Source organism: Aulostomus chinensis, chromosome 16 (assembly GCF_037954235.1).
Source record: "Aulostomus chinensis isolate RoL2024-O1b breed Wild chromosome 16, RoL_Achi_v1.0, whole genome shotgun sequence".
NCBI classification, from domain to species: domain Eukaryota; kingdom Metazoa; phylum Chordata; class Actinopteri; order Syngnathiformes; family Aulostomidae; genus Aulostomus; species Aulostomus chinensis.
This window is the reverse complement of record NC_141335.1, coordinates 20,774,066-20,802,014: the sequence shown is the minus strand read 5'-3', so window position 1 is coordinate 20,802,014 and position 27,949 is coordinate 20,774,066. Positions and strand designations below refer to the sequence as shown.

General features: G+C 42.1%; 1 protein-coding gene across 2 annotated transcripts in view; it reads right to left on the bottom strand.

Moving 5' to 3' along the window:
• The window catches only part of adgra1b (adhesion G protein-coupled receptor A1b), a 185,236-nt gene extending 159,672 nt beyond the window's left edge, over positions 1-25,564 (bottom strand). For both annotated transcript variants that reach the window (XM_086180610.1, XM_086180609.1), the window contains exons 1-2: positions 25,090-25,564; positions 5,568-5,639 (exon numbers count right to left, since the gene is read on the bottom strand). In XM_086180610.1, the coding sequence (XP_086036736.1) occupies positions 5,568-5,639; positions 25,090-25,310 (293 nt within the window). In that variant the 5' untranslated portion in view covers positions 25,311-25,564. The remainder of the gene's footprint in view (positions 1-5,567; positions 5,640-25,089) is intronic.
• Between the last annotated feature and the right edge of the window lie 2,385 nt (positions 25,565-27,949).

The window sequence follows — 27,949 nt, the reverse complement described above, 5'->3', positions numbered from 1 at the left end:
AACTTATGATTGGCACTATTCAACGGAACCGATTGGACTTCAACACTGAATGAACGAGCTCTATGATTTACTATTGTAGCTTCATCATATCGTATCAGTATCTGGTTACACGCTGGCAGAACACTGGTGTGTCAAATGAAGTAACATATTCAGCCACTGCTGCAGCTGACTGGGTGAATCCAGGATAGGAGCCAGATAGTCTGATGAAGTGAAACACACAACTGTTAGCAGCACCAGTCTCCTCTAAAATAACAATAGCACAACTCATGTTTTCAGGCTGGGTTTTAATCCATTTAAGGCTTTAACGTACTTGGGTAAACAGAAAAATGACAACCATCCTTTTACGGGCTGCAGAATCACTTCTGGGAACTGTACAACAGCAAACATACTGCTGGATTGAGTTCTCACAATTACACACACACACACACACACACAAAGGGAGATGGCAGGTGCTGAAACAGAAGAATTAAATATATTATGAATAGTTTTCAACCCTTTGATGCACAATATGGGTCAAAGGATCCATTTGAATTTTCTTTGTACATTCATGCATGGCTGCATTGCTAAATCGTTATAAATGCATGAATATCATCATTTTATATTCCAAGTATTACAAAAGAAGAGAACACAAAAAAATAAATGTGTGTGATTTACTTTAAGCCTGGTGTAAGTAAGACTTTTTTTCCTTAAAATAAGAATACGTAAGAATTATTGCCAGTGCTTTTTGCCAAAAATATTACTTAATAATACAAATAATTTTGATTTCTGAAATATGTAATTTTGTTTACATTCATGTCACTCACGGCATCTGTACGGACTGCGGTGTATCCGTATATCTGACTTTGCCTCCATTAAGATAATAATTAAAGTACTGTATAATTAATAATACGTAACTGAACAGGCTGCTGGTATCAGCAATATTAATGTTAAAAGTGACATAAGATGGTCTAATAATGCCTTTGTGGTGTGGATAATATTAAAGCAATTAATCTCCTCTGATGTTCACTACTTATAATCCAACAGGCAAAAAATTAGTCACTTTACAATTTATGATTTGATTAATCAATTAATTACAAATATACATCTGCAATGACAACATGCCAGAAGGTTAGTGGAAAACTGACACATATTTGAAAAATGCGATTAAGGCATCTTTGGCTTGAATCAAGTATTATTGACTCCAGTGGGTCAATGAAGCACTCATTTCTTTCTGCTGTCCCCACTAATAACCTCTGACCTTTGACCTGAAGAGAGTAACCTCAGGGTCGGTTGGGTTTATGATCACCGAGCCTCCGGCTTGCACTCACAATGTGGACAGTCGTCACAGCCAAACGAGGTGTCCTTCAGTGACGTGTCGCGCCCTCATCAATCAACCCCCCCGCCACACATACACACACACACACGCACACACACACACACCAAGGAGACACATCTGAATAAACGCCACCTCCCTGGTTGGAACAACAGCAAAAACTTTTTAAAGGACGCCTCCAAATCACACCTCTGACACTGACTTTCAGAGTGAGCAATTGCAGATGCCACTCTGAATTCTGATGGCGTCTCTGACTGTGAGACGTCCGCTCAGTCTACCTCCACATTCCTGAGGCTTGACAAATAACAAATATACACACAAAAAAAAAATAGATCCGCTGCTCACAATGCAGCATGCAGCATTTGGCAGCCTGTTCAGGATGGAGCTAATGTTACCTCCACCAGCATGACTGCAACTCTAACTGCTACGGTATAGAAGACGCTTTGTTGTAGGAGGTTGCTTCTTTTAACATTTCACAACCTGAAAATGCTTCATGACATAAAAATAAGCCGCTTTTATCTCTTTGCATTAAGTCCTTGTTTGATTGTTTATGTATACGAATAATTCCTTTTTAATTTGGTCCTTTTTTGTTTTGTGTAGGAGTAGTTGAAAGAGGATGTGTACTGCTGCATAATAATATTACTATTCTATGGGGGTCCAATAAAACAAAATCTGGGATTTTGTGCGATGAAATGTATTTTGAATCAAATCCCTACCCTCATGTAACCTCAGAGTGATGCAGCGTCATCAGTGTGAGAGCTAAAACAGTGAGCTAGCCACATCCGTTTCACACAGATTCTTCACAGGGGCTCAAACGCTGAGTGGTGCAGTGGTGGGAACTCATGATGAAGCGGCAAAGCTTGACTCAGTGTCCTGACCAGAGAACAGTGACAGGCTTTGTTCTTGCTTTGCTCCCATGGGATCCAGTTTGGCTGATGTTATTAGCTTGGGTCCATATGGGGTGGCGGTGGTGGTGGGGGTGGTCAGGCCATCATCCAACATACAGGGGACCTCGATTAAAAGGATACTATCTGCTGCGGAGGGAAGTCATATTAAAAGCATATTCCTCCAGGGATTGACGGGCTTGGATGCCATGAATGCATTCCAGAATTGAGCACCTACTTCTCACTCCCTCACCTTTCATTAAAGGGCTGCTTGAAAAAAAACAAACAAAACAAAACAGCATATTTTATTATGTAACATTAAATGGCATCTTGACAAGTAGATAGTTGTAGTTTTAACCTCTGGTTTTAGGGTTTCTGATGGTGTCCATCCACCACGGATTATTTACTGAACATTACACGTGGCTCTCCTACACAGTCTGTGGGCACGTTTCCATTGGCTCACTTCGGCTCGGGTCGGGTGGGGTTGGTTTGGTTCCGTTTCCACTGGCCCCCACACGGTACGAACCATTACCATTTTGGTCCCTTCTCCACTGGGGTTCCAAGCGAGATAAATGAGATGTAAACACACACTCACCCGTAACTTACCCGCTTTCGTTGTCTACTTCGTATCATCTTCTTACCTTTTATTCTTTTCTTGGGTGTTCTGTTTCACCACTTGAAGCCTTGCCTGTCTGTTGTCCCTTACTTTTAGTTTAAGCAAAAACCACTGACCGAGCAACAGGTATAACGTCGCCCTGGTGTCGTCCGTTGTTGTGTCGTACACAAATTACGCCGGGTAAGTCTTGGCTGGTGAATCCACCAACGCTGACGTGGTGCCCCGTGCTCGTGGAAACGCACACGTACTGACCCGTACCGACCCGACCCCACCTGACCTGAGCCGAAGTGAGCCAGTGGAAACGTGCCCTATATGAGGTCTAAAACAAACCTGCATTTTGGATACTTGATGTCAAGTGTCAGTTGAAAACTGCTTCATCCACAAATGTGAGCAGGATTCTCTGGCACCATTCTGAAACAAGGCTTTTGATCCAATCCATCTCTCTTTCCATTAGACTTTTAGCAGTCAAGAATATTTGACATTTATGGCCCTGTTTCTAAAGAACAAACAGGATCTATGACACTTGGTTATTGATTTGATGAATTCGCCTAAATCAAAATCAACTTCCTCGTGAATGCACTGGGAAATTCCACAGAGAAGGAGCTAAAGTGTGTTGTTTTTAGTTGTTCTATCATGGTCAGGCCTAAAACCTGTCTGACATGGTTTTCATGGATATCCACAGCTGCTGTGATTTTGCTAAAAGAAGATTAAGATTATGTGAAAAAAAAAATGTGAATACTAAAATAATTTAGAAAAAGTAACAATAATAATAATGATAACAACAAAAACACATAAAAAAGTAAAAGCTAAGTTTGGCTAATTATTTCTGACCCAAATGAGCAAGTGAAAACACAAACAAAAAAACAATCATTTGACATTGGTGGAGGTCGAAGGTCATCAGCTTCTCACAGAATCAACTTGACAAAATTCTGTTAATCTTCCATGAATCACCTCACAGTTGAATTTAAAGTCTGATCTTCTGACACAGAGAGAGCACGAGGGAAAAAATTCTATGAAGAGACTTACAGGAACAATGCTAACCATGTTCAAATCCAAGCTAAAACCTTGGCTTGCCACCGGTATGAAATCTGCTTTACAAATAAACACACTCTGCCTTGACAGCCTGATGGACAGAAAATGCCATATACAGTAGCTTCTGTTGTTCCTCCTCCTGCCCCACCAGCGGCTCTGTCCACAGCTGCAACATCACTGCTACAAACACATACGCTTTCATTATTAAACTTGTCAATCAGCTGCCAATGCACCACAACCCTCAGATCAAGTCAGTCAGCCAGCCAGGGCAGAAGGCAGTGAGTCGAACGGGCCAGACGAGACAACAGCTGGCCGCCACTCTCAACTCACTCGGGCTACCTGGCCTGGCATCAACTGCTGCTGACAGATGTAGCTCTGCTGCATGTGCATGTGGACTGTCTACATCCAGGAAAGAGAGGTGAAGGAAGGGATACGCTAACTGCTGCTCTGGGAGGTCAACCGTGGCAAACCTTTGGCTGAGTGTCCTTAAAAGCCTCATAATCATCATCTCCATCACTCCAGCGGTGCTAGAGGGATGAAGGTGGAATGGTTAAATGGCACTAATAAGGCCCAGTGAGACAAGTGACATCATCCTGTAGGTCGACGAGCAGCACAACTGTCCAAAGGAGAGGAGCAGAAAAGGGGCAGAATTATTCCAGAGACATTAGTCCGACCTGACTGTCAAATAGTCTGGTAGATGAAATGATGGAAACCTGGAGTGGCCACAGAGAAATTTCTTCAACACCAATATTTAGCAAGCAAAATAAAACATGAAGCAACAAACTAGTTATAGACTAACAACTGACAGGTTGGTGGGAGACTATAGAGGCTATAGATTATAAATATAAATAATGGCCAAAAACAATACTGTCTTCCAACACAATATACATATAAAACAATGAAATTAACTAATTTGAAGGCATCAATTAAATCTTTTGCACTCAATTTAATCTCTCTCTCTCTCTCTCTCTCTCTCACTCGCTCTCTCTCTCTCTCTCTCTCTCTCTCTCTCTCTCTCTCTCTCTCTGGCCACTCCAGGGGTCTATACAGGACCAATTGCCTGGCTCTAATAATATTCAAAGTGTCATTGATGTCATCTGAGTCTGTATGTGTGTGTGTGTGTGCGTGTGCGTGTGTGTCAGACGCATGCATCTGAGGATGATTGACTGAAAGGGAGAGTCATCAAACCTCCGTGTGATTTCAGCCACTCTCTGATTTCCACATCATCAGCCAATGTCAGTGTCACCATCAGGCAGTGAAGAGGGGGACGGGGGGACGGGGGGATAAGGGGGTTGGACTGAGGTGAATGCAATCAATAGCTGCCTTCAGGGGGGCAGGCGGGGAGAGCAGGACAGCCATCATAGAGCTCATCATCAGGCTGCACGCACACAGCCCTCCGGGAAGTCGCATATGATGCGGGATTCATTGGCATGGACTGCACACTGTCAAAGCTCGAGCACTACATTAGGCCTTTATAAAATGTGCTTTATTCTTCCTTTATTTTAAAGACATTTACCATCGCTAGTGAGGTTAAGCACGAGGGCTGAAAGGTAAAAACCATACAAACCTCCTGCAGGGTAAATACTGATAAGTATCTCCTAATTCCTCCAATACCCCCCCCCTTCCCCTTCTCTCCTGCTACAGTGCAATAAAGCTCCTGTAATGACAGCTATTGGGACTCTGGGGAGGACAAAACAGTAAAGGGCTTGATTTAAGTACTCACAGTTTTTCCAGGGCTGCCAAACCATAGAAGGAGCCATTCCTCAATGCGGAGATCTTGTTGTTACTCAGATTTCTGTTCAGGGGGAGAAGACGATGGGAAATGAGAAAGTGAAGGGATTGTATCACACAAAAAATAAAAACAGAGCTGCAAGAGATTATTCACATAAATGGCTGAGAAATTGTTTATCGTCCGTCAATATGTTGCCAAGAGATAAGGATTTACACTTGATGAGATTGTAGGCTGTAAATTCTACATCCCCTCCATGTTTCTGCCTTGTTTGTGGTAGAGACGGGTGATGATCCAACCCCACCCCCGTCCTTCACTCCCTTGTCAAAATATCGCCTTGATAGAAAAGCTTACGGAAATGCCGGCTCAGCATTATTCGATCAGCCATTGCTCACATTAGAACAGCAAACAAATCAATGAAACACACCACCGGGAGACCTAAGTGGTAAATTAATATGCAGAGGCAATGCACCAGGGTGGAAATCCATCTTAGGTTCATGTGGAGGTTTTTTCATGTAATACCTTTGTTTTTTTTGTTTGTTTGTTGTTGTTGTTTTTTTTTTGAGGGGGGGGAGGTGGCAAGGAAAGAGAAGAGGTACCAGGAGAGGACTTCCCACTGATTGTGTTACTGGTGGGCACAAGCGTGTGCGCGCACACACACACACACACACACACACACACACACACACACACACACACACACACACACACACACACTCTGACACTGCTGTTCTTCTGGGTTGCTTCTATTATATACATCCTTGCTGCTATAATCCTCAACATGCAATTTTAACCTAACCTCAACAGTAATCCAACCCAAACCTAAATAATCCACTTGCAGAAATTAGGATGACAAAATGTGCATTGGGTTTAACACACACACACACACACACACACACACACACACACACACACACACACACACACACACACACACACACACAGTGTTGTTTGGAAAAATCCCACAGTGACTTATTAGACCACATAAGGCCTGTGTTATCATTTGCTCAAGTGCAGGAGACGTTTCGGACAAGGGATCAAGTCTACTCATTCACCCAACTAATAACCTCCGCTGTGTTTGTCCAGCGTAACCCAAGCACGCTTGGATGTGAGCGTCTTCCAGCCAGTTGGTGCTGGAAACACAGTGAGATAACAGCTCACTACTGGTACAGTGCAGCTAATGAGACATGGATCCGTGTGGCTGCAGGCGGAGGAGGCTACGTGTATTTGTTTGTTTTCCAACCAATTTTTAAATGCTTTATCTAATGCAATATCAGTTCAAATGAAAGCCCCCCTTTTTCAAAAAAGCTTATGAGTGTATCATCGTCAATGCATTGAACCTTTCAGAACATTTAAATTTTGATCGATTTTGCAATCATAGATGCCTTTGGACCAACAGACCAGAGAGAGGACTACTTTCCCCTCAGTGCCTTTCTCAGCGTTCATTTGCAGCACCAGTAGGAACAATCAAATGAAACAAGCAAGCCAATGTGGCAACATACAGCTTGAACTTTCAACCAACCAAGAAACACTGAAGTCACTCACAGTTTACACTGAACTAAAAAGGGTACTCAACCTATAATGATTACCACTTCCTGTGGTTGAGACACAGACACAGGAACTATGAAAAAGTTCCTGCAGAACCATATGATAAATTATGAGTTCTGCTGAGTTCTACAACAATGATTCTGCATCTTCCGAGTATCCGGGACATTATGGAAGATCAATATTATCAGTCATGAAATGTTTCTTCTCATTCTTTATCCTCGTTCGGAAGAAGGGTTCCTTCATCATGTGATCTTGTCCTTTTTAGCCTGCAGTATCTGTATCTTTTATGGTCCAGTCACTGCTTTTCATGCTTGCCAGTCACAGCAGCAGATACGTAGACACAGTGATCAACAGTAAGTGTGTGTGTGCAGCTTTGAGTTTGAATGGAGTGTATGATACATTCGCCAGGCAGGGGTCAGTGTTTCAGTCAGTGTTACCACACCGAAGTGGCTTTATGTTTTTACCTTTTTGTCACAAAACAACAAACATAGCGTCACTTAATTAAAAATCTGATAACAGAAGCATCACTGCCACAACCTCAAAATCCCACTGAATACACAGCATCAGCAGTAAGAGGATTGTTAGTTTCTGGGCTGTCACACACTTGTAATAAAACAGCTGTGAGACAGATGTGAGAACACCTTTCAGATTTGATTGGATCGCTGGAAATTGGTGCAGTTTAGCGCATACAGTGTTACACGGAGGTACAGCAGGTAATAGTGCAACTTCTAAACATCTTGGATAAACTGATCCTTTAATGAATAGCACTTTCTATGCTGTTAAAACACACAGGATTTCACACGGAGCTTTGCCCTACAACGACTAATGATTGATAGCACGCTTATTCTACTGCTCAGATTCACATCATTTTAAATACACCTTGGATGGCGTTCTGGATTCCATATCTGCTAAAATATTGATTGAGCCAGCCAGCTCTTAAATCATCCACTGCAGCACTGCTCTGTCTCTGTGACGCTGTGGATTCATGCATGCCCATGTGTTCTCCTGGCTCACATGGCTCGACGCTATATGACCACACGCACACACATGTGCACAAGGTCAGATCCCTCCATCCCTCCCCTCCTCCACCTTCCCATCTTCCTTTTAACAAGGGAGGCTGTGGAGTAATTGGAACGTGTCACCGGTCGCCTTGGTGACGACAGAGCGCTCGTGATGGCTGCAGGGAACGTATACTCTTTTTCAACCCCCGGATTAAGCAGTGGGATCCCACAGTGCATTGTGCTGAATGGGCAAATTACAGGCCAAACTGCAAGAGGAGCAGAGCAGAAGTGCGTCGGCTGAAAATGTCACAGTGAGGACTCAACAGAAAACAGAGTCATTAATGTAAGAAAGTTGTGTATTTCCTGGACAACTAGCGAGCAATAAAATACTTGGAATCATTTATAAACAAAGAGAACATTTTACATTCTTGTCAGTCGACTTTGTAAGCAGATTGTAACAGGATTGCTTCTGCATATTCTTTGGGGAAAGCACCTACCCTCCCCAGAGTGATAACAGTTGTCTTGGCAGGAAAAGCAGCACTGATGATAGGAAGTCCCCTCTCAGCCAAACACCAGGATGGACACAAACGTGTGTCAGCAAATTCACGTCGGTGCTGAAGATTGCATTTACATTTTGGCCTCCCTCAAAATCCAACATCAGTCTCAGTAACTTCCATGGTTAGCATATATTTTATTCAGAAAAGTATATTTGAAAACTAAAGTACTGAGAAAGCTGATTTCAGATTAAATATTAAAATAATATTCAATCCAATATAACAAAATATACTTTAAAAAGCTCACGTACACCCATTCAGTGCAGGCGTCTTCTGCTTCTTTTTGGGAAACCAGACTTATGGGAGGAGAATGTTATTTGTACTTCAAATTTTGGATTGTCACTGAAAATAATCTCTGTGTTGCACAAAAATATATGAGTGTTTTATTGTAATCAGTACAAATAACCACTTCTACAATTTCTGAAGGGCAAATGCAAATGCTAGAACTAATAAGCAAACATTACCCTGTGAACTTCTTTGAGAATGCAGGATGTTAAAGCATCCACTACTAGCTTTGTGATTCTGTTTTGCCCTCTTAGCAAGCAGTGTTTTATAATACACACAGATGCATAAAAAAAATTGTGTGGGATTTCCTGAAATGTTTTATTGTGTTGAAAATTTTCTTAAAATATCTTGTGCTTTTTTTCAGGAGTTTAACCAAAAATCAGGATTCAGCCCGGTGTTTCGGCTGCCTCGTTCTTTCAGTGACAACTCAAAGGTGATTGTAGGGTGGACAATAGTTATTATATCGCATGCTGACTTAAATCATCCTTGTCAGTTAGAGGCTATCTATCCTGGTATTAAAATGTATAAATACTGTGATCCACACTGAGATCTGATCTCTGTCCTCCAGCTCTCCACAGGTCCACCTGGACTCTGGAACCCAATACCTGACCTAGGACCTCAACCTTAAGTGTTTGAGTCCACATCTTCTGCAGCAGGTCCCAGGTCTTTTTAACATTAGGTGTATTATCTGAGTGGGTCAGGAGGACTCTGTGATCCGACAGCAAAAACAAGTGTCCCTGCCCAGGAGAGGTAAAACTTGTCTCGGATACGGATGATAGAAATAGTGACGACAAGACTGGCAGCCATAGCAACAAATGAACAAATGCACTGATATCATATTTAGATAAGATGTGGATCTGCAATACTGATTCATTCAGCAAGAGCCTGCCAATAACCTGCATGTATTTTTGGCAGGGAGGACTGATTACATGCATCATGACCAGGCTACTAACTGTACATTAGCTGTGACACAAAGTTGTGCTTTGACAGCTTAATTAACAATACCATGTTAATAGCAGCCAGCTGTGAAATCGGTGCAGATCCGGTCTATGTCTCCCAGCCATGTTCAGGTCTGACATTTCATTCAGGTTATTAGTGCACTACCTGTTTCTGTATTTTTCTCTGTCAAAGGAATAGTGATAAAGGGTTTTCTCTGTAAAAAGAAGAAACCTGAACAACAGAAAATGGTTTCTATGTCTGAGAGGATGGAGTATATTTTTGTGGTGTCTTTTCATGGTGAGGAGATGATGGTGGTATCAAGTAGGTGCGTATGCCAGGTTGGAGAGATTATACCCACCCAAAATCTGGATATAAATAAATTACAGTACCAGGTGTATGATGAAGTCATGTGACTTCCATGTCACTCAAAACTAGCAAGAGATGGAGCACAATGCTGCAAAATCTGAAAACCATGCACACCAGATGGAAAATAATATACAAGCAAGAGCTGGAACTCCTAAAGCTACAGGACAAAAAAAATGCCTTTCTAGCTGAAAACATCAGTGTTCACTATGTCACAGGGTTATAAGCTGTGAATTGCTGAATGGAATGTACCTTAACATTCAAATCACTAGCATGTCGCCGAGAAGCACTTCACAGCTCAGGCAATATTAGCTGCATGTTTGCAAGTTGCTGTATGAGCTCGACTTATTAGTGATATTTGACTTATAAATGATGAAATGCTCGTTGCACATGTTGGTATTTTGAATATCAGTCTCCCACAGTTTTCTCATCAGTTCTGCTGATGCCTCACATTCGCTCCTAGATCCAACTTTTCTCTCCCTTAAGTCTTAAGATTTTCATTTCAGCAGCTTATAAAAACAGTTCTGAGCTCTTTAGCCAGTCTGTAACTCATCCAAACATATAACAGCAATTTCCAGTTCTAAGCTACCAGACGGAATTGTCAATGAGTGACCTCCGCATTAATGTGGGCACGACTTCGATGCGCTGTCGCTATAGCTAGAATGTTTTCAATTCACTGTTAAAGTTGCATTTTCCCCTGGTTTAGTTTCTTCTCAAAAAGGGGGAAAAAAAATTGCAGTGAGGCTCTGCTCATTGATTAGCTACCACACCAATAACAAGGTCCAGAAGAAGTGTTTTTGTAATAATATTGATCTACAGCTAGCTCCTACAGTAGCAACCCACTTCTCCCGCTATGCTGAGCAAGCCTCCATCGCGAAGTGAATTGGTAGAATCAAACTACAGTTTGTGCCCACCACAAACTACTCAGATTTCTTTGAGATGGGATCGAGACTATTTCCTTTAGCTAGCTAGGTAGCTGAGCTCTACAAAACTGGAGCAAACCAGAGACAAAATTATTCAAAGTAACCATGAAGAAGTTTTTTCAACTGTAACTTGAATCCCAACGTAATAACACAATGGCTAATAACATGCTGCTTTGCCTTAGGATGGAGCTCATTACTGTCTGTAGTGAGCTGGTTAGCTGAATCGGCGAATGTTCCCTTCAGACCCCACATTTGTTCTGATCTTTGTGAGTTTTAAAAGCTTATTGAAAACAAGCAAACAAATACAAAACATACAACTAACAAAACGTGTGTGAAAATGCCTCTCCTTTTTTTTTTTCCACAAATCAATCAGACGAGCTAAGCTGTGTTGGAGTGGAGGGGAGCCAAAAGTGAGTAAGCAACCATTCATATTTTTATTGCTGCTGATCCAGACATCAATATCCTACTGGGCTTCTGTCGGTTTGGATTCATCTTTACACAAAGCGTTCAGACTGAAAGAAAAGTATGAAATAAGCCAGCATGGAGTCAAATGGGCATGGTGAGAAAGTACTTGGAATGGGTCAATTTCACAATATTTCACAGAGAATTACTAACAGCAACCAAAGGCCTCATTATAGTTTCAGTTTTATAAGACAAGTTGAGCTTTTATTTCTGATGCTTTGCTCTTAACACCTTTGAAACACCTCTGCAGTTATTTTATTCAACAGGATGGTGAAGGTAACAGTGAGATCACGGTACTGTCCCTGGGTTTTGTCCCATGCCTCCCCTCTGCTCCCCAGACCGCTGCACCTCCCCTCTGCGGACGGACGTCCAACTCAGGGACAGGCAGCCTCTGTTTGTGCAAACTCAAGCGTGTCCTGTGCTGTGCTATGCCGTGTGTTTGTGTGTGTGCGCGTCTGCTTGTCGACCCCTACATGCCTATCTCAGGCCTCTGCATAATGTCCAGGAAATCATTGGAAAAACAAAATTGCACATGATGTAAACAGCCCGTGAAAAACTTCTGGAGCATCCTTCCAACTCTCTATTTATATTATCAATTATGTTCTCTGTGGATAAGTTGCTCTCAATGAGGAAGAAGTAGACAGATTCCACATTGTTCTCTGTGGGCGGCAACTAATGGTCTGTGGCCCTGGTACTGTGTTTCAACACCACCCAGTCATGAAGTGAGATCTCTTACCACAACTTCAATGTCACATTTATTTCGTGTAATTTATTTTTTTGCCTTTTTTAGCTTCAAATTCCTTAAATTAATATCAAACATTCAAAAACTATCAAGAATGGTTCTTTATAGGAAATCTATGCAACAAAATATCACAAATGTCTTTATAGAATACCACACAGCAGTTTTCCTCATGGAGGAGATTGAGGTCCACATCACGTCGTCGCTGAAACGGGAGCTCTGGCTTCCGTTCCCTCTCCAGGCCACAGCTGGGATATTTCTGCGAGCTCCAACGAAAAAGTCACCAGTCTAGAAACTAGTTTGGCTTCCATGCACCAGAGACATCCAACTGTATTATTATAGGAGGGCTGAAACAAAAATAGCGTTGACAGACACCATCCAACACACCAATCATGAGGACCGAGTGGAGTGAAGATCACAATGTGGACTATTACAAACATTTGGATCCACTGGCCTTTTGCTTTCTGGACACTTTTCTTCAAACAGCCAAATCCCGTGTTATTCTAAAAGATAGAATTACAAAGCCAAGCCAACCAAAATAATATATTTCAAAGCTAACATTGACCTTGGATGGGAAACAGACACGGCTGTAGGGGTTATCTATAAGACGGACGCATTCACAGAGCTTTACGTCGTCTCTGGATGACAGTGAGGCACATCTGCCTGGGACGCGAGCCCTGGACTACACGGGGAAGGAAACTCACACGTTGTTTTTCAAGTGATACAAAATGAGCCAATGGGGGATATACTGCAAGTGAATAGGCTCTAAAAATTAGGGGGGTTATCTTTTTGACACAAAAAATGAGAAAAAGAGGATTCATGTAACATGACAATGTTAATGAAGTCATTTTCCAGCAGACTGCAAACTGCCTTAAAATTGCATTATCTTTTACAGTGAACGCCACTCCTGGATGTCACCAAATGTCTATCATCGATTCCTAACCTCTGGTCCTTGACCCCCGATGGAAAACACCATGGGGTCAGGGACTGAGGCTCATTTCATTGTGTATAATTCAGTCGCCACAGAGATTTTCGCTAGCAACACATGTATTTCATATGCCAACAATCCATGAACATGCTATAAACATATGAACTTGTCCATATTATATACTTTGTTCTAAAGGACAGAGATACATTGCATTTTGCTCGCCTTTTTATGTAATCAGATTCTGTTGATTTGTTCAATTTCCCTTGATTTATGTTTATTATGTGTAAGGAGAGTTTGTTTTTTTGGACTGGATTCACTTTCCACCATACGTGTAGTGACTTCCTGTCTGGTTCGACTTGCAATGTGCAGGTTGATGCACCTTCTATCAAATTTCTGTTTACACAAAGCACCGAACCACTTCTGGGACGTGCCTGAAACACACTGTTAAGCTTCTGATGGAGTCACAAGCATTGTCTGGTATGGCCACCATGTACTCTGCCTGCCGCAGCCTGCCCACCGATGCAGTGATGCCTAGTGGCCAAAAAAAAGAGGATGGACATAAACAGCAAAAAGTCGTGGTTAATTTGCACATGTGCTCTTAAGTAGTATTTGCATTGCTTGCACATTCCAGCCCTGGAAGCAGTCCAATATGTAGGAATCGTGGTCCTAAATTAAATTGCTGGTTGTATTTTGGATCAGATTCCTGGTTGACAAAAAATGAGTTTGAGTTTACTAAACTCCAGATTTAGTAAATGACTTTTCAAATTTTGTTTTTCTCCTTGCTCTTGTGTGGTGCAGAGCTGAAAACATGATCCATAATGTAACATAACAGGATTTTTATTTTTAGCCAGAGATATCAGAGCAGATTATATCAGCTGCTGCTATTAAGCAAAGCAAATGTTTTTATGTAACAGATTCATTTCACAGGGCAACCCAAAGTGCTTCAATGTTAATTAAAGCAGAAGCATTAACATTAAGGCTTTGTTCCATCCTGGAGTATTTTGACCAAAACAAACGGGTTCAGAAACTGAGATGTTACTGGAACAAAGATAGAGGTTTTTCCAGTGCCATGATGTCATCAGTCAGCATGTCATTCTGCAGTTCCATTTTGAACTGTGCAACACTGAGATGATGGCTGCTAGATTAGAATGTTTTCTGCTTGGTTGATTTGCATAAATGAATCACGGTGCATAGAATCCTGACTGGAACTGGTTCAAGAACCAGATCCCTGTTGGTGCAAATGAGGTGGGGGTTTGACTTGATTCAATGCTATGTTGAAACCTGCAGCAGTTGCCCTGATGATAAGCAGCTGGTAATAATGGACCCAGTGATAGAGCTTAAACTAGACACACCGCATCACAGCTGTCTGCCTCTGTGATGTGTCCCTTTCACGTTGATCTTGACCTTTGATCTCCAGCTTATCCTCATCTTAGATGTTTGTGGCAACTTTAGAAAAATTCCCTCAAGGTGTTCTACATATATGGTGTTCATGTTAGGCGACAAAAATGGTCACACAGAGAGTCAAGCGACTGAAAACCAAATAAACAATGTACATGTGACACAGATTCATTTCATTCAGTATTGATAATTCCTGATTATTGATTTGTTTAGAAAAATATAAGCAGTTGATGTTCATCCAATAAAATTCTGAATCAAAATTACGTCACAGAGGTAGCAGCTCCAGCAGGGAACCCCAAACTTCCCTTTCCCCAGCAACAGCTCTGACTGGGGACATACCGAGGCCTTCCCAAGCCAGCGTGGATATATAATCCCTCCACCCGGTCCTCAGTTTGCCCTGTGGCCTCCTCCCAGCTAGAGGCACCTGGAACACCTCCCAAGTGAAGCACCCATGTGGCATCCTAACTAGGAGGCCAAACCACCTCAACTGGCCCTCCACTGATGAGTGAGTTTCTCACCTAATCCCTGAGGAAGATGCTAGCCGCACTTCTGAGGAACCCCATTTCGGCTGCACATGCTCACAATCTTGTTATTTGGGTCATGACCCATATTTCATGACCATAGGTGAGAGTAGGAGAGAAGACTGACCGGTAGATCGAGAGTTTTGCCTTTCTGGCTTTTGAATTTTACCTGATTTAACGATACTACACAGCAACAATGAAAACCACAGATGCGTACACCCACCGTGGCTTCTTTCTTGACAGGAAGCAGATACGGGGCATGACTGATGGCGTTCTGTGTATTCTGAAGGATGAAAACAGCAAAGTTGGCAAAATAAGTTTGCTGTACTGTAGCCCCCCTTGGCTGGACACTGTCCACGCAGGCTTTTCTCACAGCAGTGTTCTAATATCAGTCAGACGCCATTATCAAGGGACATGTTGGGCTGTCTTTGAGCCAGGGAGAGAGTACACTCTCAGGTTTGTTCATTCCTTATGTGCCGTCATGACGATATGCATTTAATACATTTAGATTAAACCAATGAACAGGTTTTTCTTTTTCACTGCAGTTAATAAAGCCTCTTTTGCGGCTTTCTTAGTTTTTGGTCAGTTACAGCACAGTAATGCACCAAGCGGCTCACCAGACTAAGACAAAGTAGCAAAAAAGAATGAATCTTGAGTGTCGCCCTCAGTTCAGAATCTCAAATCAAATTTCTATATACATTTTATATTGATTACTTTTGTAGTTATGTCATTTTTTAAACAAAGCAGAGAGCCTGGTGTCTATGGTGTTAGTGCAATCCTTCTCATTGTCATAATGACACCATCAGCTCAGCTTCACTCTCCAGTGTCCTCCAGTTATATTCATTAGTTTACTTGCAGGTCAGAAGGTCAAGCTGACAGTCGACATTAGAATTATCACCACATTGTGTGTATGCGTGTTTGTCCAGACTCCTAATGTAGTGTATATCGTAAAGACAGTAATAAAAGGTTTAAAGTCTCATTGTTGGTGAAACTGAACTTTTCCCTTAAAGGTCACCTAGAATGAAAATCATCGTTTTCGTGTTTTTGGTGTTTATTCAACGTCCCCCAGTTGTGGGGAATACACACGAAGTGTGAGGCAGTGTCATAACCTCTGTTTGAAGTATCTCCCCTTTTTTGAATCGCCACGGGAAAATGGACCAATGCGATTTTGGCTTTGGTGTTATGTCACAGTTCAGTCAGTGACCCCCCACACACACACTCACACACACTGAACCCACCCCTTTCACACACGCCCCTTCGATATATTTCGGGAGGGGGCGATTATGCGAGCGAGCCGAGTGAGTGCAACTCTCTGGTGTCGCATCGCTTGCTAGCGCGACACAACCTGGAGACTGCAGCAGCAGCAGCACTGACTGAGCAGATTGATTGAATGAATGGCCTCAATAGACTTGAGACCTTTGTTTTATCTGCACTGTCTGTTGCTAGCTTGCCTGGCCTGGCTTGAGGGGGAAGGAATCTCGCCAGCCAGGCAGGCTACCAAGGGGCCAGGCCACCGGGAAAACTCTCGGTTGTCCCGACGGCCATCCCGCCACTGCATATACGGCTCGATCCGCGAAGGGGCCATGGCTACTTGGTATCTTATCTTATGAATGTTGTTGTATGATATGGAATGTTGTCAATTGACAGTAGCGACAGTTAGCTGAGAAAGTGGGAGTACTTTCTTTTCAGTGACAGTGAGGGCAGCCAATCACTGAGTAGTAGTTAAATGAGGTTGCCAGATAAACAACGGCAACTGATCGCCGTCAACTCATGCACTTGCATAAATAATGAGGTTGCCAGATAAGGTCAGAAACGACCCCAATAGGGACAAACGACGCATTCTAAACCCAACATGGTAACATAGCGGTTTCAGAGAGCCTTTTAGGAAGGTTCTGAGCCATTACGGACCCAACCATTTTTTGTGGGGTTACATATCACACCACAGAACAAGAATTAATAACCCCTTCAACCTCCCTATGGCACCTTTAAAGCGATAGTGAGATTGCATTAAATAACAAAAAAGTGTTTACGCAGAATATCACAAATGTCACATTGAAGCTGACATGCATACAAGGGGGAAAGGTTACCACGTCATCATTTCATTCTAATAAATATTTGTATAAAATTTCATCATAAATAGCCAGTAAATTCTCAGTTTAAGGACACAAACATGTTTCTTGCAGTTACTTTGACCTTTGACCATCAATCTCCAAATTAATTCATCATTCCCATTTAGTTATTTTGCACCACGAGATACAACCTGTTTCCTAAATTTTGCCATTTTATACTTTTGAAATTATTTTGTGCGGCTTCAAAATGACTAACAAAGAGAATTATTATTACAATTATTACATAATTACAATAAAGATTCCACTGCTCCCTCAGACTGAAAATGCTAAGCATTACACTCTGAGTATATAATGTTTTTGAGTAGAAACTAGCAAAAACCTGCTTTCCCTGCAAAAAATTCTGAATACAGACCCTGACTAAGCTTAAGTAAGTCATATCTTTAGTTGCTTGCAAACATTAGAAGCTAAAGCTAAATTAAACTGATAGAGGATTTGCTAGATGTGGGTTCAGTGAAAGATCACCAAACCCCAACGTTTGGGAGTTTGTTGAAGCAATTAAAATTGTAATAATTACTGCGCTTTGACAAAGAAATTGGCAGCATATGTGTAAAAGAAAAAACAACTCTGCAGCATGAAACCCAGATTGCTGTTAGATTATTTGGCTGCAGGCCTGAGTGATTTGATTGTGTTCAGCTCACCATCAAATACATGTGATATAACATCAATGACTCGCATCGATTGAGCTGAGAAATGAGGCGAGCTGGGTCAGTGACAAATAGTGCGCGCGCGCACGCACACACACACACGCACGCACACACACACACACACCAGCGTGAAGCAGTGATAGGAGCCTGCCAGGGCTCACGTGAGACAGGCAGCAGCAGTGTGATCACATCCTGCAACAGTAACACACGTCATGATTTTTAATCAGCTTGTTTTATAATGGGCCGAGAACTAGAGGAAAGACAACATGCTTCTCAGCTGACCTCCTCTGCTCCCCCAAATTTATGACTCGTTAAGTAGCTTCAGTATTTACTCAGTGGTGCAGGGAGGAGGCAGCAATGGCAGAGCTGAGAAGTATTCTTGGCAGACACTGTTTATTTTTACCTAATATTTTTAGATGCTAAGCCCAGGTTTCGACACATTCTTGGTTTTTCAAGGCTGTGGCAAAATTAACAGGCTCCTCGCCTTCCACCAGCGGTCATGAACTCTCCTCGGTGAATCATTATTGTCTAAAACAAAACTGATCAGCTGTTTTCTTTGAAGTGCACCACATGAGCAGTTGTTCCAGAACTTTACAGACCACTGGAGCTGCACAATCTCTGAATGATGTATCAACACACATCTACTGAAGCCTGCAAGAACCCTTGACTAAATGCTAACCCTTTGCTGGCAAAGAGATTAAATAATAGCTGTAAAAGCTTGTAAAGAGACATTTTCTAGCATGCAGCGGCTCTGACCTCACAATTTTTTGAGCACTTGGATAACACAAGGGCAAATGTTCCGGGCTTTAGCTATTACAGAGGGGAAAGTGCTGGGGATCTAAAAGTACTACACCCTTAGGGGTTTAGACGACTGATATTGGAGAGTGCACTAATCTAAGGATGAACCTTTTGCTTTTTTAAAATCTTCCATATCACTGGAGACGAGAGCAAGAGAAGCCGACAGAGAGGCCGATAGCAGCTTGAGATGTTAGATATATTTTATTGGGGTAATTTTGGTCATATCTCATTAGAGCGGTTATATCATTTAAGACATTTTAAAATCATCTCGGCCCTGTGCACACTTGCAGGGTTTGTTGGAGAGCTAATGCACAGGAGAATATGGACAGGCTATGTGTGCATGTCAATGAAATATTCATGTAGAAGTACTCAGAACTCTGAAGGGCACAACAGCACCTCAGCCGAGAAGAAGAAATCCCTCAAGGAGTAACAGCGAGAGAAAATAAGAGACAAGAGGGAAAGAAATATACACAAGTCTATTTATAGAATACAAGAAAAAAAACTCATGAGAGGATGCAGAAAGCTATTTAGAGGAAAAGAAAATAAATTGTGTTCCGACACAAACTCCCTTGATTATGACATAGAACATATCACAACCTCCACCTACAGTAGCAGCACAGTCTTAAAAATCCACCAGCTCTTTTATAGCCAGCAGTTGCTTCCAGGGACGTCCCCAAGGGCCCAGTGTTCTTGTAGTGGTTTGGAGCGAGCTATAGCCTCGTCCTGATCACTTCCCCCCCAGACACCACAAACAGCCCCTCCTGTCTGTCTCTGAAGGGATGATGATGGTGATGAGGGCCCACAGAGCAGGCTACTTTATGCCAAACACCTTCAGATTTGGCTCCGGACCAGACCAAATGCCCTCGTTTTTTTATTTTTTTTGTTTTGTTTTTTTCGTTTTTTTTTCTCTCCCGTAACAGGAGAAGAACAGGCTTTGGAGCTCAGCGCGGTTCAGAGAAGATGCACAAAGGCAGTGGATGATCACTTGCAGCAGTACTGAGTAGACATGGCCGCTCTCCTGTAGCTCTCCCGCAGTGGACTAAAGATTTAAATAGTAAAATGTCACTACATTTTTATAAAACCAGAAAAACAGTAGTTGACCATGTATTTTTTCAGACCATTCTTGAGTCCCAGTGTATGTTTGTAGCAAATTTGGAGAAATTACCACCAAACTCTTGAGCTCATCCTTGAGTCCCGGTGGACATTTGTAGCAAATTTGAGGGAACTCGCCACCACGGAGGCCCACAAACGCATACAACTACAAAGCCGAAAAATGTGACCAATAGATATTTTCCAAAGAGAAAAGTACAAGTAATTTTGGATACACAAGCCATGATGAAGAACTACACGCATTCAACTGCAAAAACTGCATATTGTATGCTAAGTGTCACCTGTGTCATTATCCCTTAGCATCTGAACTGCTGCACTGATATACAGGGTCAGCCCCGCTTCTATCGAAGGTTACAGACTGATGGATCGAATTAATGCACAGTTGCACTAAATTGAGGTACGAAGCAGCAAAATAAAAAAAATAAATTAAAAAAACTCACTTATACCAAACAACAGGTCAGCAAAAGCTGTAAATACATTATTTTCTATTCAGTTGATGTTAAATAAGTTAAATAACAGACTCCTCTAGCATCTAAAGGACCAAGTGAGTAGGAGTTACGCAACCGATGGACATTTCCATCACATACTACATACTGTAGTACACATATATAGGGTATAGTGAAACTGAGAATGCTGGCGTTTTATTTATCTGTCAGCCCATATGTAAAGTGGGTCCTTTTCCACAGGGTCCATAAATGTTGCATCTCCAGTTGCCTAGAAGGAGCCGGGTCACCACTAGGTCACGCCACCTTACTCCGATTCCATTTTGAACTCAAGCAGTTTAAGGGTGTGCATTTTAATGACAAAAATCAGGAGTAAGAGACCAAATCTCGGGAAGGATGCAGTTATTTATCCATAATTAGAATCCGTTAAATCACAGCTGAACCTCACACACAGCTTGTGGACACACTAACGGTGTTAAGATGAAAATATGGACTGCAGCTTCAAAACAGAGCTGCATTCAGAAGTTGACGAGCAGAGAAAGACGATTTTTTTTTAATCCATTATTTCAGTGACATTTAAAGAAAAACATTTTAAAAATTGATTTGATTCCTACATCATTCAAATGCGGGATTTCTTTTTCACATATATACTGTATATTATCGTAATTTTAATTGGGTTTGGACTTTTGCTGGGAGGTTTTTGGTGTCGAGGTTTTTTATGTCACCTCTGGAAAACGACAAAAGGTCTTAAAGATGGTTGTCAGACATTTAATACGTTACATTTGTGTAGAACAAAAGGACTAGTCAGCGTGAAAATAATCAGGAATTGCAGCCATACGAAAAGGACTGAACTAAATCAAATCAGTCAAGTACAAAAACATCAGGAAAGACTACAACTTAACTGCACTGCTAGAGTTTTTTGCAGTATTTTGCAGACACTTATCAACAGTCAAACTGCTTGATGACACACACTCCTGCTTCTAGCGAGTGTTACAAACTCAAATATAAGAATATTTTTCTGTATTAATAAAGGGAAAACTCAGAAAAAAAAAACTCAGACATGAAACTCGAGATAAAATGTGACTCTTCAATCATTGGCTCTGCATAACGTAAACAGGAATATAAATGGAATATTCTCTAAGAAACTCACGTCAACTTCTTAATATTGAAATACCGTCTTATTTTGAATAAGTTCATGGGTTGAATTATTGCTGTCACATGTAAATGGTGCAACTGACTCCAACATAAATTTAGATAAACGATCAGAAAGTGTTTTTTGACCCCACGCACACTGGGCTACAGTTAATAGGTAACAGTAACTAGTCATAGTAATATGCTAATGCTACGTGAGCCACATCAGCTCAGTGAGAGGGAGAGCAGAAGCAGTAGCAGTACAAACTTGACATGTTTCTACTTATGGAAGCGCACAGCAGGAATCTCTTTGCCTACAATTTCCAGCAGGGATGAGATTTGCATGCCGAGCCGAGAGACAAGCTCCTCGCTGTCCAAACAAGCCATTTTGTGGCAGTCACATCATCTCAATCAGCTATCAACTCCCATTTTAACACAAACTTCCTATCCTGAGTTCCCAGCATCCTCTCTGCCACTCCCACTATTCCTCTCATGGCTCTTTAACTGCCTCTCTGTGTCTTCCAGTTTCCTTCTGTCTCCTCGTCCCGACACAATCCATCTCTGCTCTCTCTTGGACAAGCCTTAGAAGGTGTCGGCTACGTTTGACTCTCTGCAGAGAGCGATGAAACGATTACATCAGATAGGTCCCAAGGTCAACACACACCCCGACACAAGTAAATATACAGAAGATAAGGAAAACAAGTGGAGGTGTTCATCAACGGTGCAACACTTCCTGACAAACACCCGCGTACAGTTTCTTCTTTATGCTAATATGCCTTCATTTCTTTGGCATTTCGAAGGAGCTACACATCGAGGGTTTGTTCCCCATAAACTTTTTATAGATACAATCATTAAAAAAAAGCAAACACAAAAGCGGCAAATATCAATCTGTACCTTTAATTAGAGGAGGCATTAGAATTTGAGTTGGTGTACTTGAACGTGACACTCTGTGCTTGAGCTGTCAGTGAAGAAATGGCTCGACAAGGAGCTCATTGTCCACCTAGGTGGTAAGATGAGGAGAAAATGAGAGAGAGAGAGCACATGGGGAGACATTTGGGAGATCTGGGAAGTCTACAGGGGGAGACTGGTATGTGCATACTTCCCTTAATATATCTGTTTATTTGCACAGCACATCTAAACAAAAGAGCGAGCAGGGAGGCCACTTCAGCCTGACAAAGGTCACATTTCCTAACGCAGGAAAACTGCTTCCTGGCCAGCCAGAGCAGCTCACCGAGGAATAGAGCTGCGTGAGGAACGGTCTAATCATAACACAGCGCTATTTAAAATTCTCCGCTGAAGGAAAAGATGTCAATCTGCCAGAGATGCTACATCCAGTTACTGTACTCTTTCAAGGGAGTGTTGTTCATTAAAATCTTACTTTTTTAGTACCTGCAAGTCAGGAAAGAAGCACCATTTTGACAAAAACAAAACACAGCCTGGAACCATTCTCCACTTAAGGGAACAAAAAGCAACCGTGCTTACATGAAAGAAAACGCCACACCAAATAAATTGCAGTAAGCAAAGTGCTACCATTAATCAACTATGCTCGTATTTCAGAATGAGTGCTTGCCTGTAATTTGTCAAGAGCTTTTACATTTAGTATTTGCTTTTACACTCTGAAGGCAGACCTCAAGTTTCCAAGAATAAAACTGTCTATTAATCTAGCAGTCAATCTGTGCACCTGCATTGGGAGAGGGGAGCCTTATCAAGCCCTCTGGTGTATGAAGTGCTATTTCATCTACAAGAGAGAGCACAGATGAATACTAAGGGAGGCTCCTCAAAGTCCCAGTCGGAGTGCGACGTCTATGTTTGAATAACTTTGAATACATTGCAAATAATATCCCTAAAGAGAGCAGGGATAGGTAAAAGATGTATGCAGATGTGGCGAGTGAAGAAGCCCTGGACTGACAGATGGCTGAGGCTTTACACAAGGACATCGCTTCCAAACACTGGAGGACACAAACTTTCCCAAAGTGGAAGTGATTTAAGCCACTTGTTCTGTCATAGGGGTGAGATATTTTACATGGGTGCAGGGATGGAAACAAGATTGAACAGGGGAGGGGGGTGACAAGGGTGGTATCCTCCAAATCCATCCATCCATCTATCCATCCATCCATTTTCTACTGCTTATCCTGTTAAGAGTTGGGGGGGGGGGGGGGCTGGAGCCTATCCCAGCAGCTTTCGGGCGAGAGGTGGGGTTCACCCTGGACAGGTCGCCAGTCCATCACAGGGCCAACACATAGAGACAGACAACCATTCACACTCACAGCCACACCTACGGTCAATTTAGAGTATCAATCAGCCTCGTCCCCTCTTGATGCCTTTGGACTGTGGGAGGAAGCCGGAGTACCAGAGAGAACCCACACAGGAACAGGGAGAACATGCAGACTCCACACAGAAAGACACCATGCTCAAGCCGGGACTCAAACCCGGAACCTTCTTGCTGTGAGGTGACAGTGCTGACCACTGCACCACCGTGTTGCTCCCCCAAATCCAGGTGCATCATTTACATAAATTTGGGTTTTATTTCATGTATGGGACTTATATTGATTAATTGATTTGGACTGGAAATCAATGCCAGCTGTTAGCCCTGACAGCACTCCCCTGAATTACCACTCAAGCTCCACCGCTGACTTGCTGCTTTAAATGGTTTTTATCATCATCCCACTGAAACAATTAGCGACCGGAGTGACTGGCAGAAATTCAACAGAAACTTTGGATGCACCAAAATATTGGTAGATATTGGTCATTTTCAAAAATATGTCTTCATTTGTTGCAGTTTTAGATTCTTTGCTCCTCATCAGTCATGAGAAAACGATGAATGTGTAATTTATGAACTTTTCCAAATGTTTGGGAAATAAATAAAAAAATCTCAATCTATGAACGTATTTTTCAGTTTCTCCAAAATGAGAATATATAATCTTGCTTTTATCCAGATAAATTCAGCTTTAATTGTCGGGAGTTGGTTGAATCAGCTGTGAAATATTAAGATGCCTTGTTATTCATTTTCAAATTTGTATGCCAAAGGAGTAAATATCCAAGTTACAGTTAATTTTTCTGGAATAAAACTACTTTGAGTGGAAAAATGCCAACATGCTGACACAGTAAACTAATAACAGACAACATCTTTTGGTAAATACAACAATACTTTCATGAGAAACTGCAAAGATTTTTGTCAATTTGAATTATAAAATGGTATCAAACTGAAAGCACTGAAAAATACGCTCAGATTGTATTTTTTTATGGGAGAATCTTTCCTGTTATCCATAAAATGAGATATCATTTATTTACTATTCCAGTTTTTTACTCTACAATAATTTGGCCTGACTCAGGGATGAATCCTGTCAAAGTCCTTGAACCTTGTGTAATCAATTTAAAACACTTAACGTTCTTGTTCAGGCTTTCAGGTCCCTAAACTGGGATTTAAGGATCTCCAGGGGTCCTTAATAAAGCTCTGAGCACCCAGCTACATAGACATGCTGAGAGAGAATCTTGTTCTAATGGGGGGGGGGGGGGGGGGGGTTTAAAGATGTGAGCACCTCTCATTAATACTATGACCTCATGCAGTTGAGATGGCAGTCGAACCTTGAGTTTACTTACAGGGAAACGGTTCTGTTGGGTAGGAAGCTGGGGTGCAGGGTCTCCAGCAAGTCCACATCATCACACACCACTTTGACTCGGACGTGCTGTTGTCTGCTCAGCTCCTTGGACCGTTCAGCCGAGCAGTGACAGCTGTCAACGATAAGGTCCGGACAGTTCCTGTTGCAAAGGCTGGACCCCCAAAGCCCGACTATTACGCACATTAAAGTCAGCGCCTTCATGGTGGACTGGGAGTTCTAAATGTGCGCTCCTTGTCCAAGCTTCTCTTACAGATCGGGACCATCTCACATGGGCTTCAGCGTGATGAGTCGAGCTGCAGTCCAAGTCTGTGTGTTCACTTGTAGTACAGCTGCAGCGGTTTAAAGGCGCACGAGTTCTGCTTTCTCTTGTCCATTCTCTAAACTCTCTTCATTCTTCCATCGGCGCGCTTCGAAAGTCCGGAGAAACTTTTTTTTTTTGTCGCCACATCCTCTTCGATGCGCAGCTTGAAACAACACACGAGGTGAACAACCATCCATCACGATCCACCCACGTCTCCTCTGAGCCACCGCATGCCGTGTTGTCTGTCACTTTCACCGGCTACTGCTGGCGCCCTTGGACTTGTTGCGCCTGCAGTGTCCAGAAAGTTCCTCCCCTCCCGCCGCGTCCTGACCCGGTGCTGACAAGCTCCGGCGCAGGTTCGAAACTCCTCATGGATATTTGATTGAGTGTCAGTTTAGTGGATTTATTTTAATTTTTCTTTAGAAGCAACAATGAGTGGAAATGTCAAAACAGTGAAATCTGCGCAGCAATGGCAAGAAATTAGTGTTTAACTAATATTAATAGTTTTCATAATGGTAGTATGTCACAGTGTGTGGTTTAGATTGGGATCTTCCTTTAGTGTGGAAGGCACCATCAAACTTGACTTGAAATTTCTAAAACAAAATCTAAACACATACACACACACACACACACATAAATATATAATTTAAATTACACAATCTGAACAAGCATCAAACTGCTAAGTCTTTTCCTTTTATGCCTCATATTCGCTCTACTTCAAGCAAAAATGATGAGGACACTCAGGCACACTAGTAGTTCACTATCACAGAATTCTATTTCAAGGGGGAACTAGGAGCTAATTAGCCATAAATACATAATATTGTTTATCGATATCCAGCCTGGCTATGTGAGTCGGTATTTGGACAATGTCCAGTATAAGTATCTGATAAATGCATCTCTACCTGTGCATCCAGCCTCATTTTTCAAACAATAGATATTGCGTGATGACTTGAACTGCTGTGTTTCGTGCTTTTATCACTGATTCCAGATCAATTCAAGTGAGGTCTGAAAACAAGCTCAAATTGATCATAAATGACTTGTTTTACTGCATCTTTGATTCTTTAGTGTGGTCTGTCCCTCCATTACAAAAGGACAATACATATATATGTGTAAAATACAGCCCTTTTGTCTAAATGTCTCTACAATACGCCTTTGCAGAGCATTGAAATGTCATGTTCAGTGTTTTGAAAATCCATATTACACTGTTCTGATTAGCAACGCCACCGCCGCACATGCATAAGGCACTTTACGAGCAAAGGACTCACTTGTAAACCTCACATTCATTTCAGTGATGGCAATAAATAAAGAATATGAGATGGAAAGCCACCAGATTGGCACAGTAATCCAATGTTGGACTCATGGAGATGATTAGCATTCTTTATGATTGCTGAAATTGAATCATTTCAAAATCTATAAAAAAAAAGAAAGGAAATAATAATGTGATCTTTGAAACATTAAAAGTTGTAAATAGAGTAAAATTGTGGTGTTCATTAACCTTATTCTCTTTCCAGAAATACATCCAATCTCAACTGCTTGATGTCTCTTGACACAGCCAACAGACAATGAGAACTGATGTCTCATCATTAATCCAGCGCGTGACACTTCTCCTTATCAGAGGAAGGGGACAATAAACTGACACGTATCACATCAGTCACATCCTCAACTTTCCTCTGGGATACACAGGCTGACACAGCTGGCTGCTCGGGTTCCCCGGAGGCTGGGGCGAGGTGCTTCCCCTCTGGGTGTGTGTGTGTGTCTGTGTGTGTGTGTCTGTGTATGTGTGTCTGTGTGTATGTGTTCTGCACCAAATTCCTCCCTTCATTATCCACATTGTCTCTGATGAAGACCCGGGAGCACAAAGGAGGATTTGATACCGCTCCCACTGACCCGTTTCTCCAGTATGACGGGCAAACACAGACTAGGTTCTCCATACAGAAGCAGGCTGCCCAGGGCAGGACACACGCCTCCCCTCTGTGTTTAAACACATATGGAGGCCTCCTTATTGTGCCCTCGTGACGCCCCCGAGGACTGTCACTCATGCTTGTTTACACAGATGTAAAGTTACCTCATGGCTGGAAGTGCAGAGGAGGGTCGTCCTGACAACCGAGTCCTGGGAAGCCAATAGGGATGTCACCTGTAGCTGACATCACAATTTGAGCTGATCCATCTTCAACGGGGCCTGGAGAAACATTTCACGGGCTATGAACCATGGCTGTTCACCGACTGCTCCTAATGGAAAACAGAACACACAAGAGGAAATGTGAGAAAGCTTTTCTTTCTCAGGGGTGATTTTTTTTTTATCACTTGGATCACTAATCAGTACAACAAATATTTGAACTATAAAATCCCTAAAAATGGATCAAAACATGTGAAAACAAAACACTAGCGTGGCGTTAAACTCGTCAAAGACTCATTAATGTAAATGGAGGGATGGATTCGATTGTACTGAGGCAACGCAAACAGTCTCTCTCTTCAGAGCATGTTTGCATGTTTTCCTTCTCACATTAGTGTTCCTCATTACTACGCGGTGACTGAGATG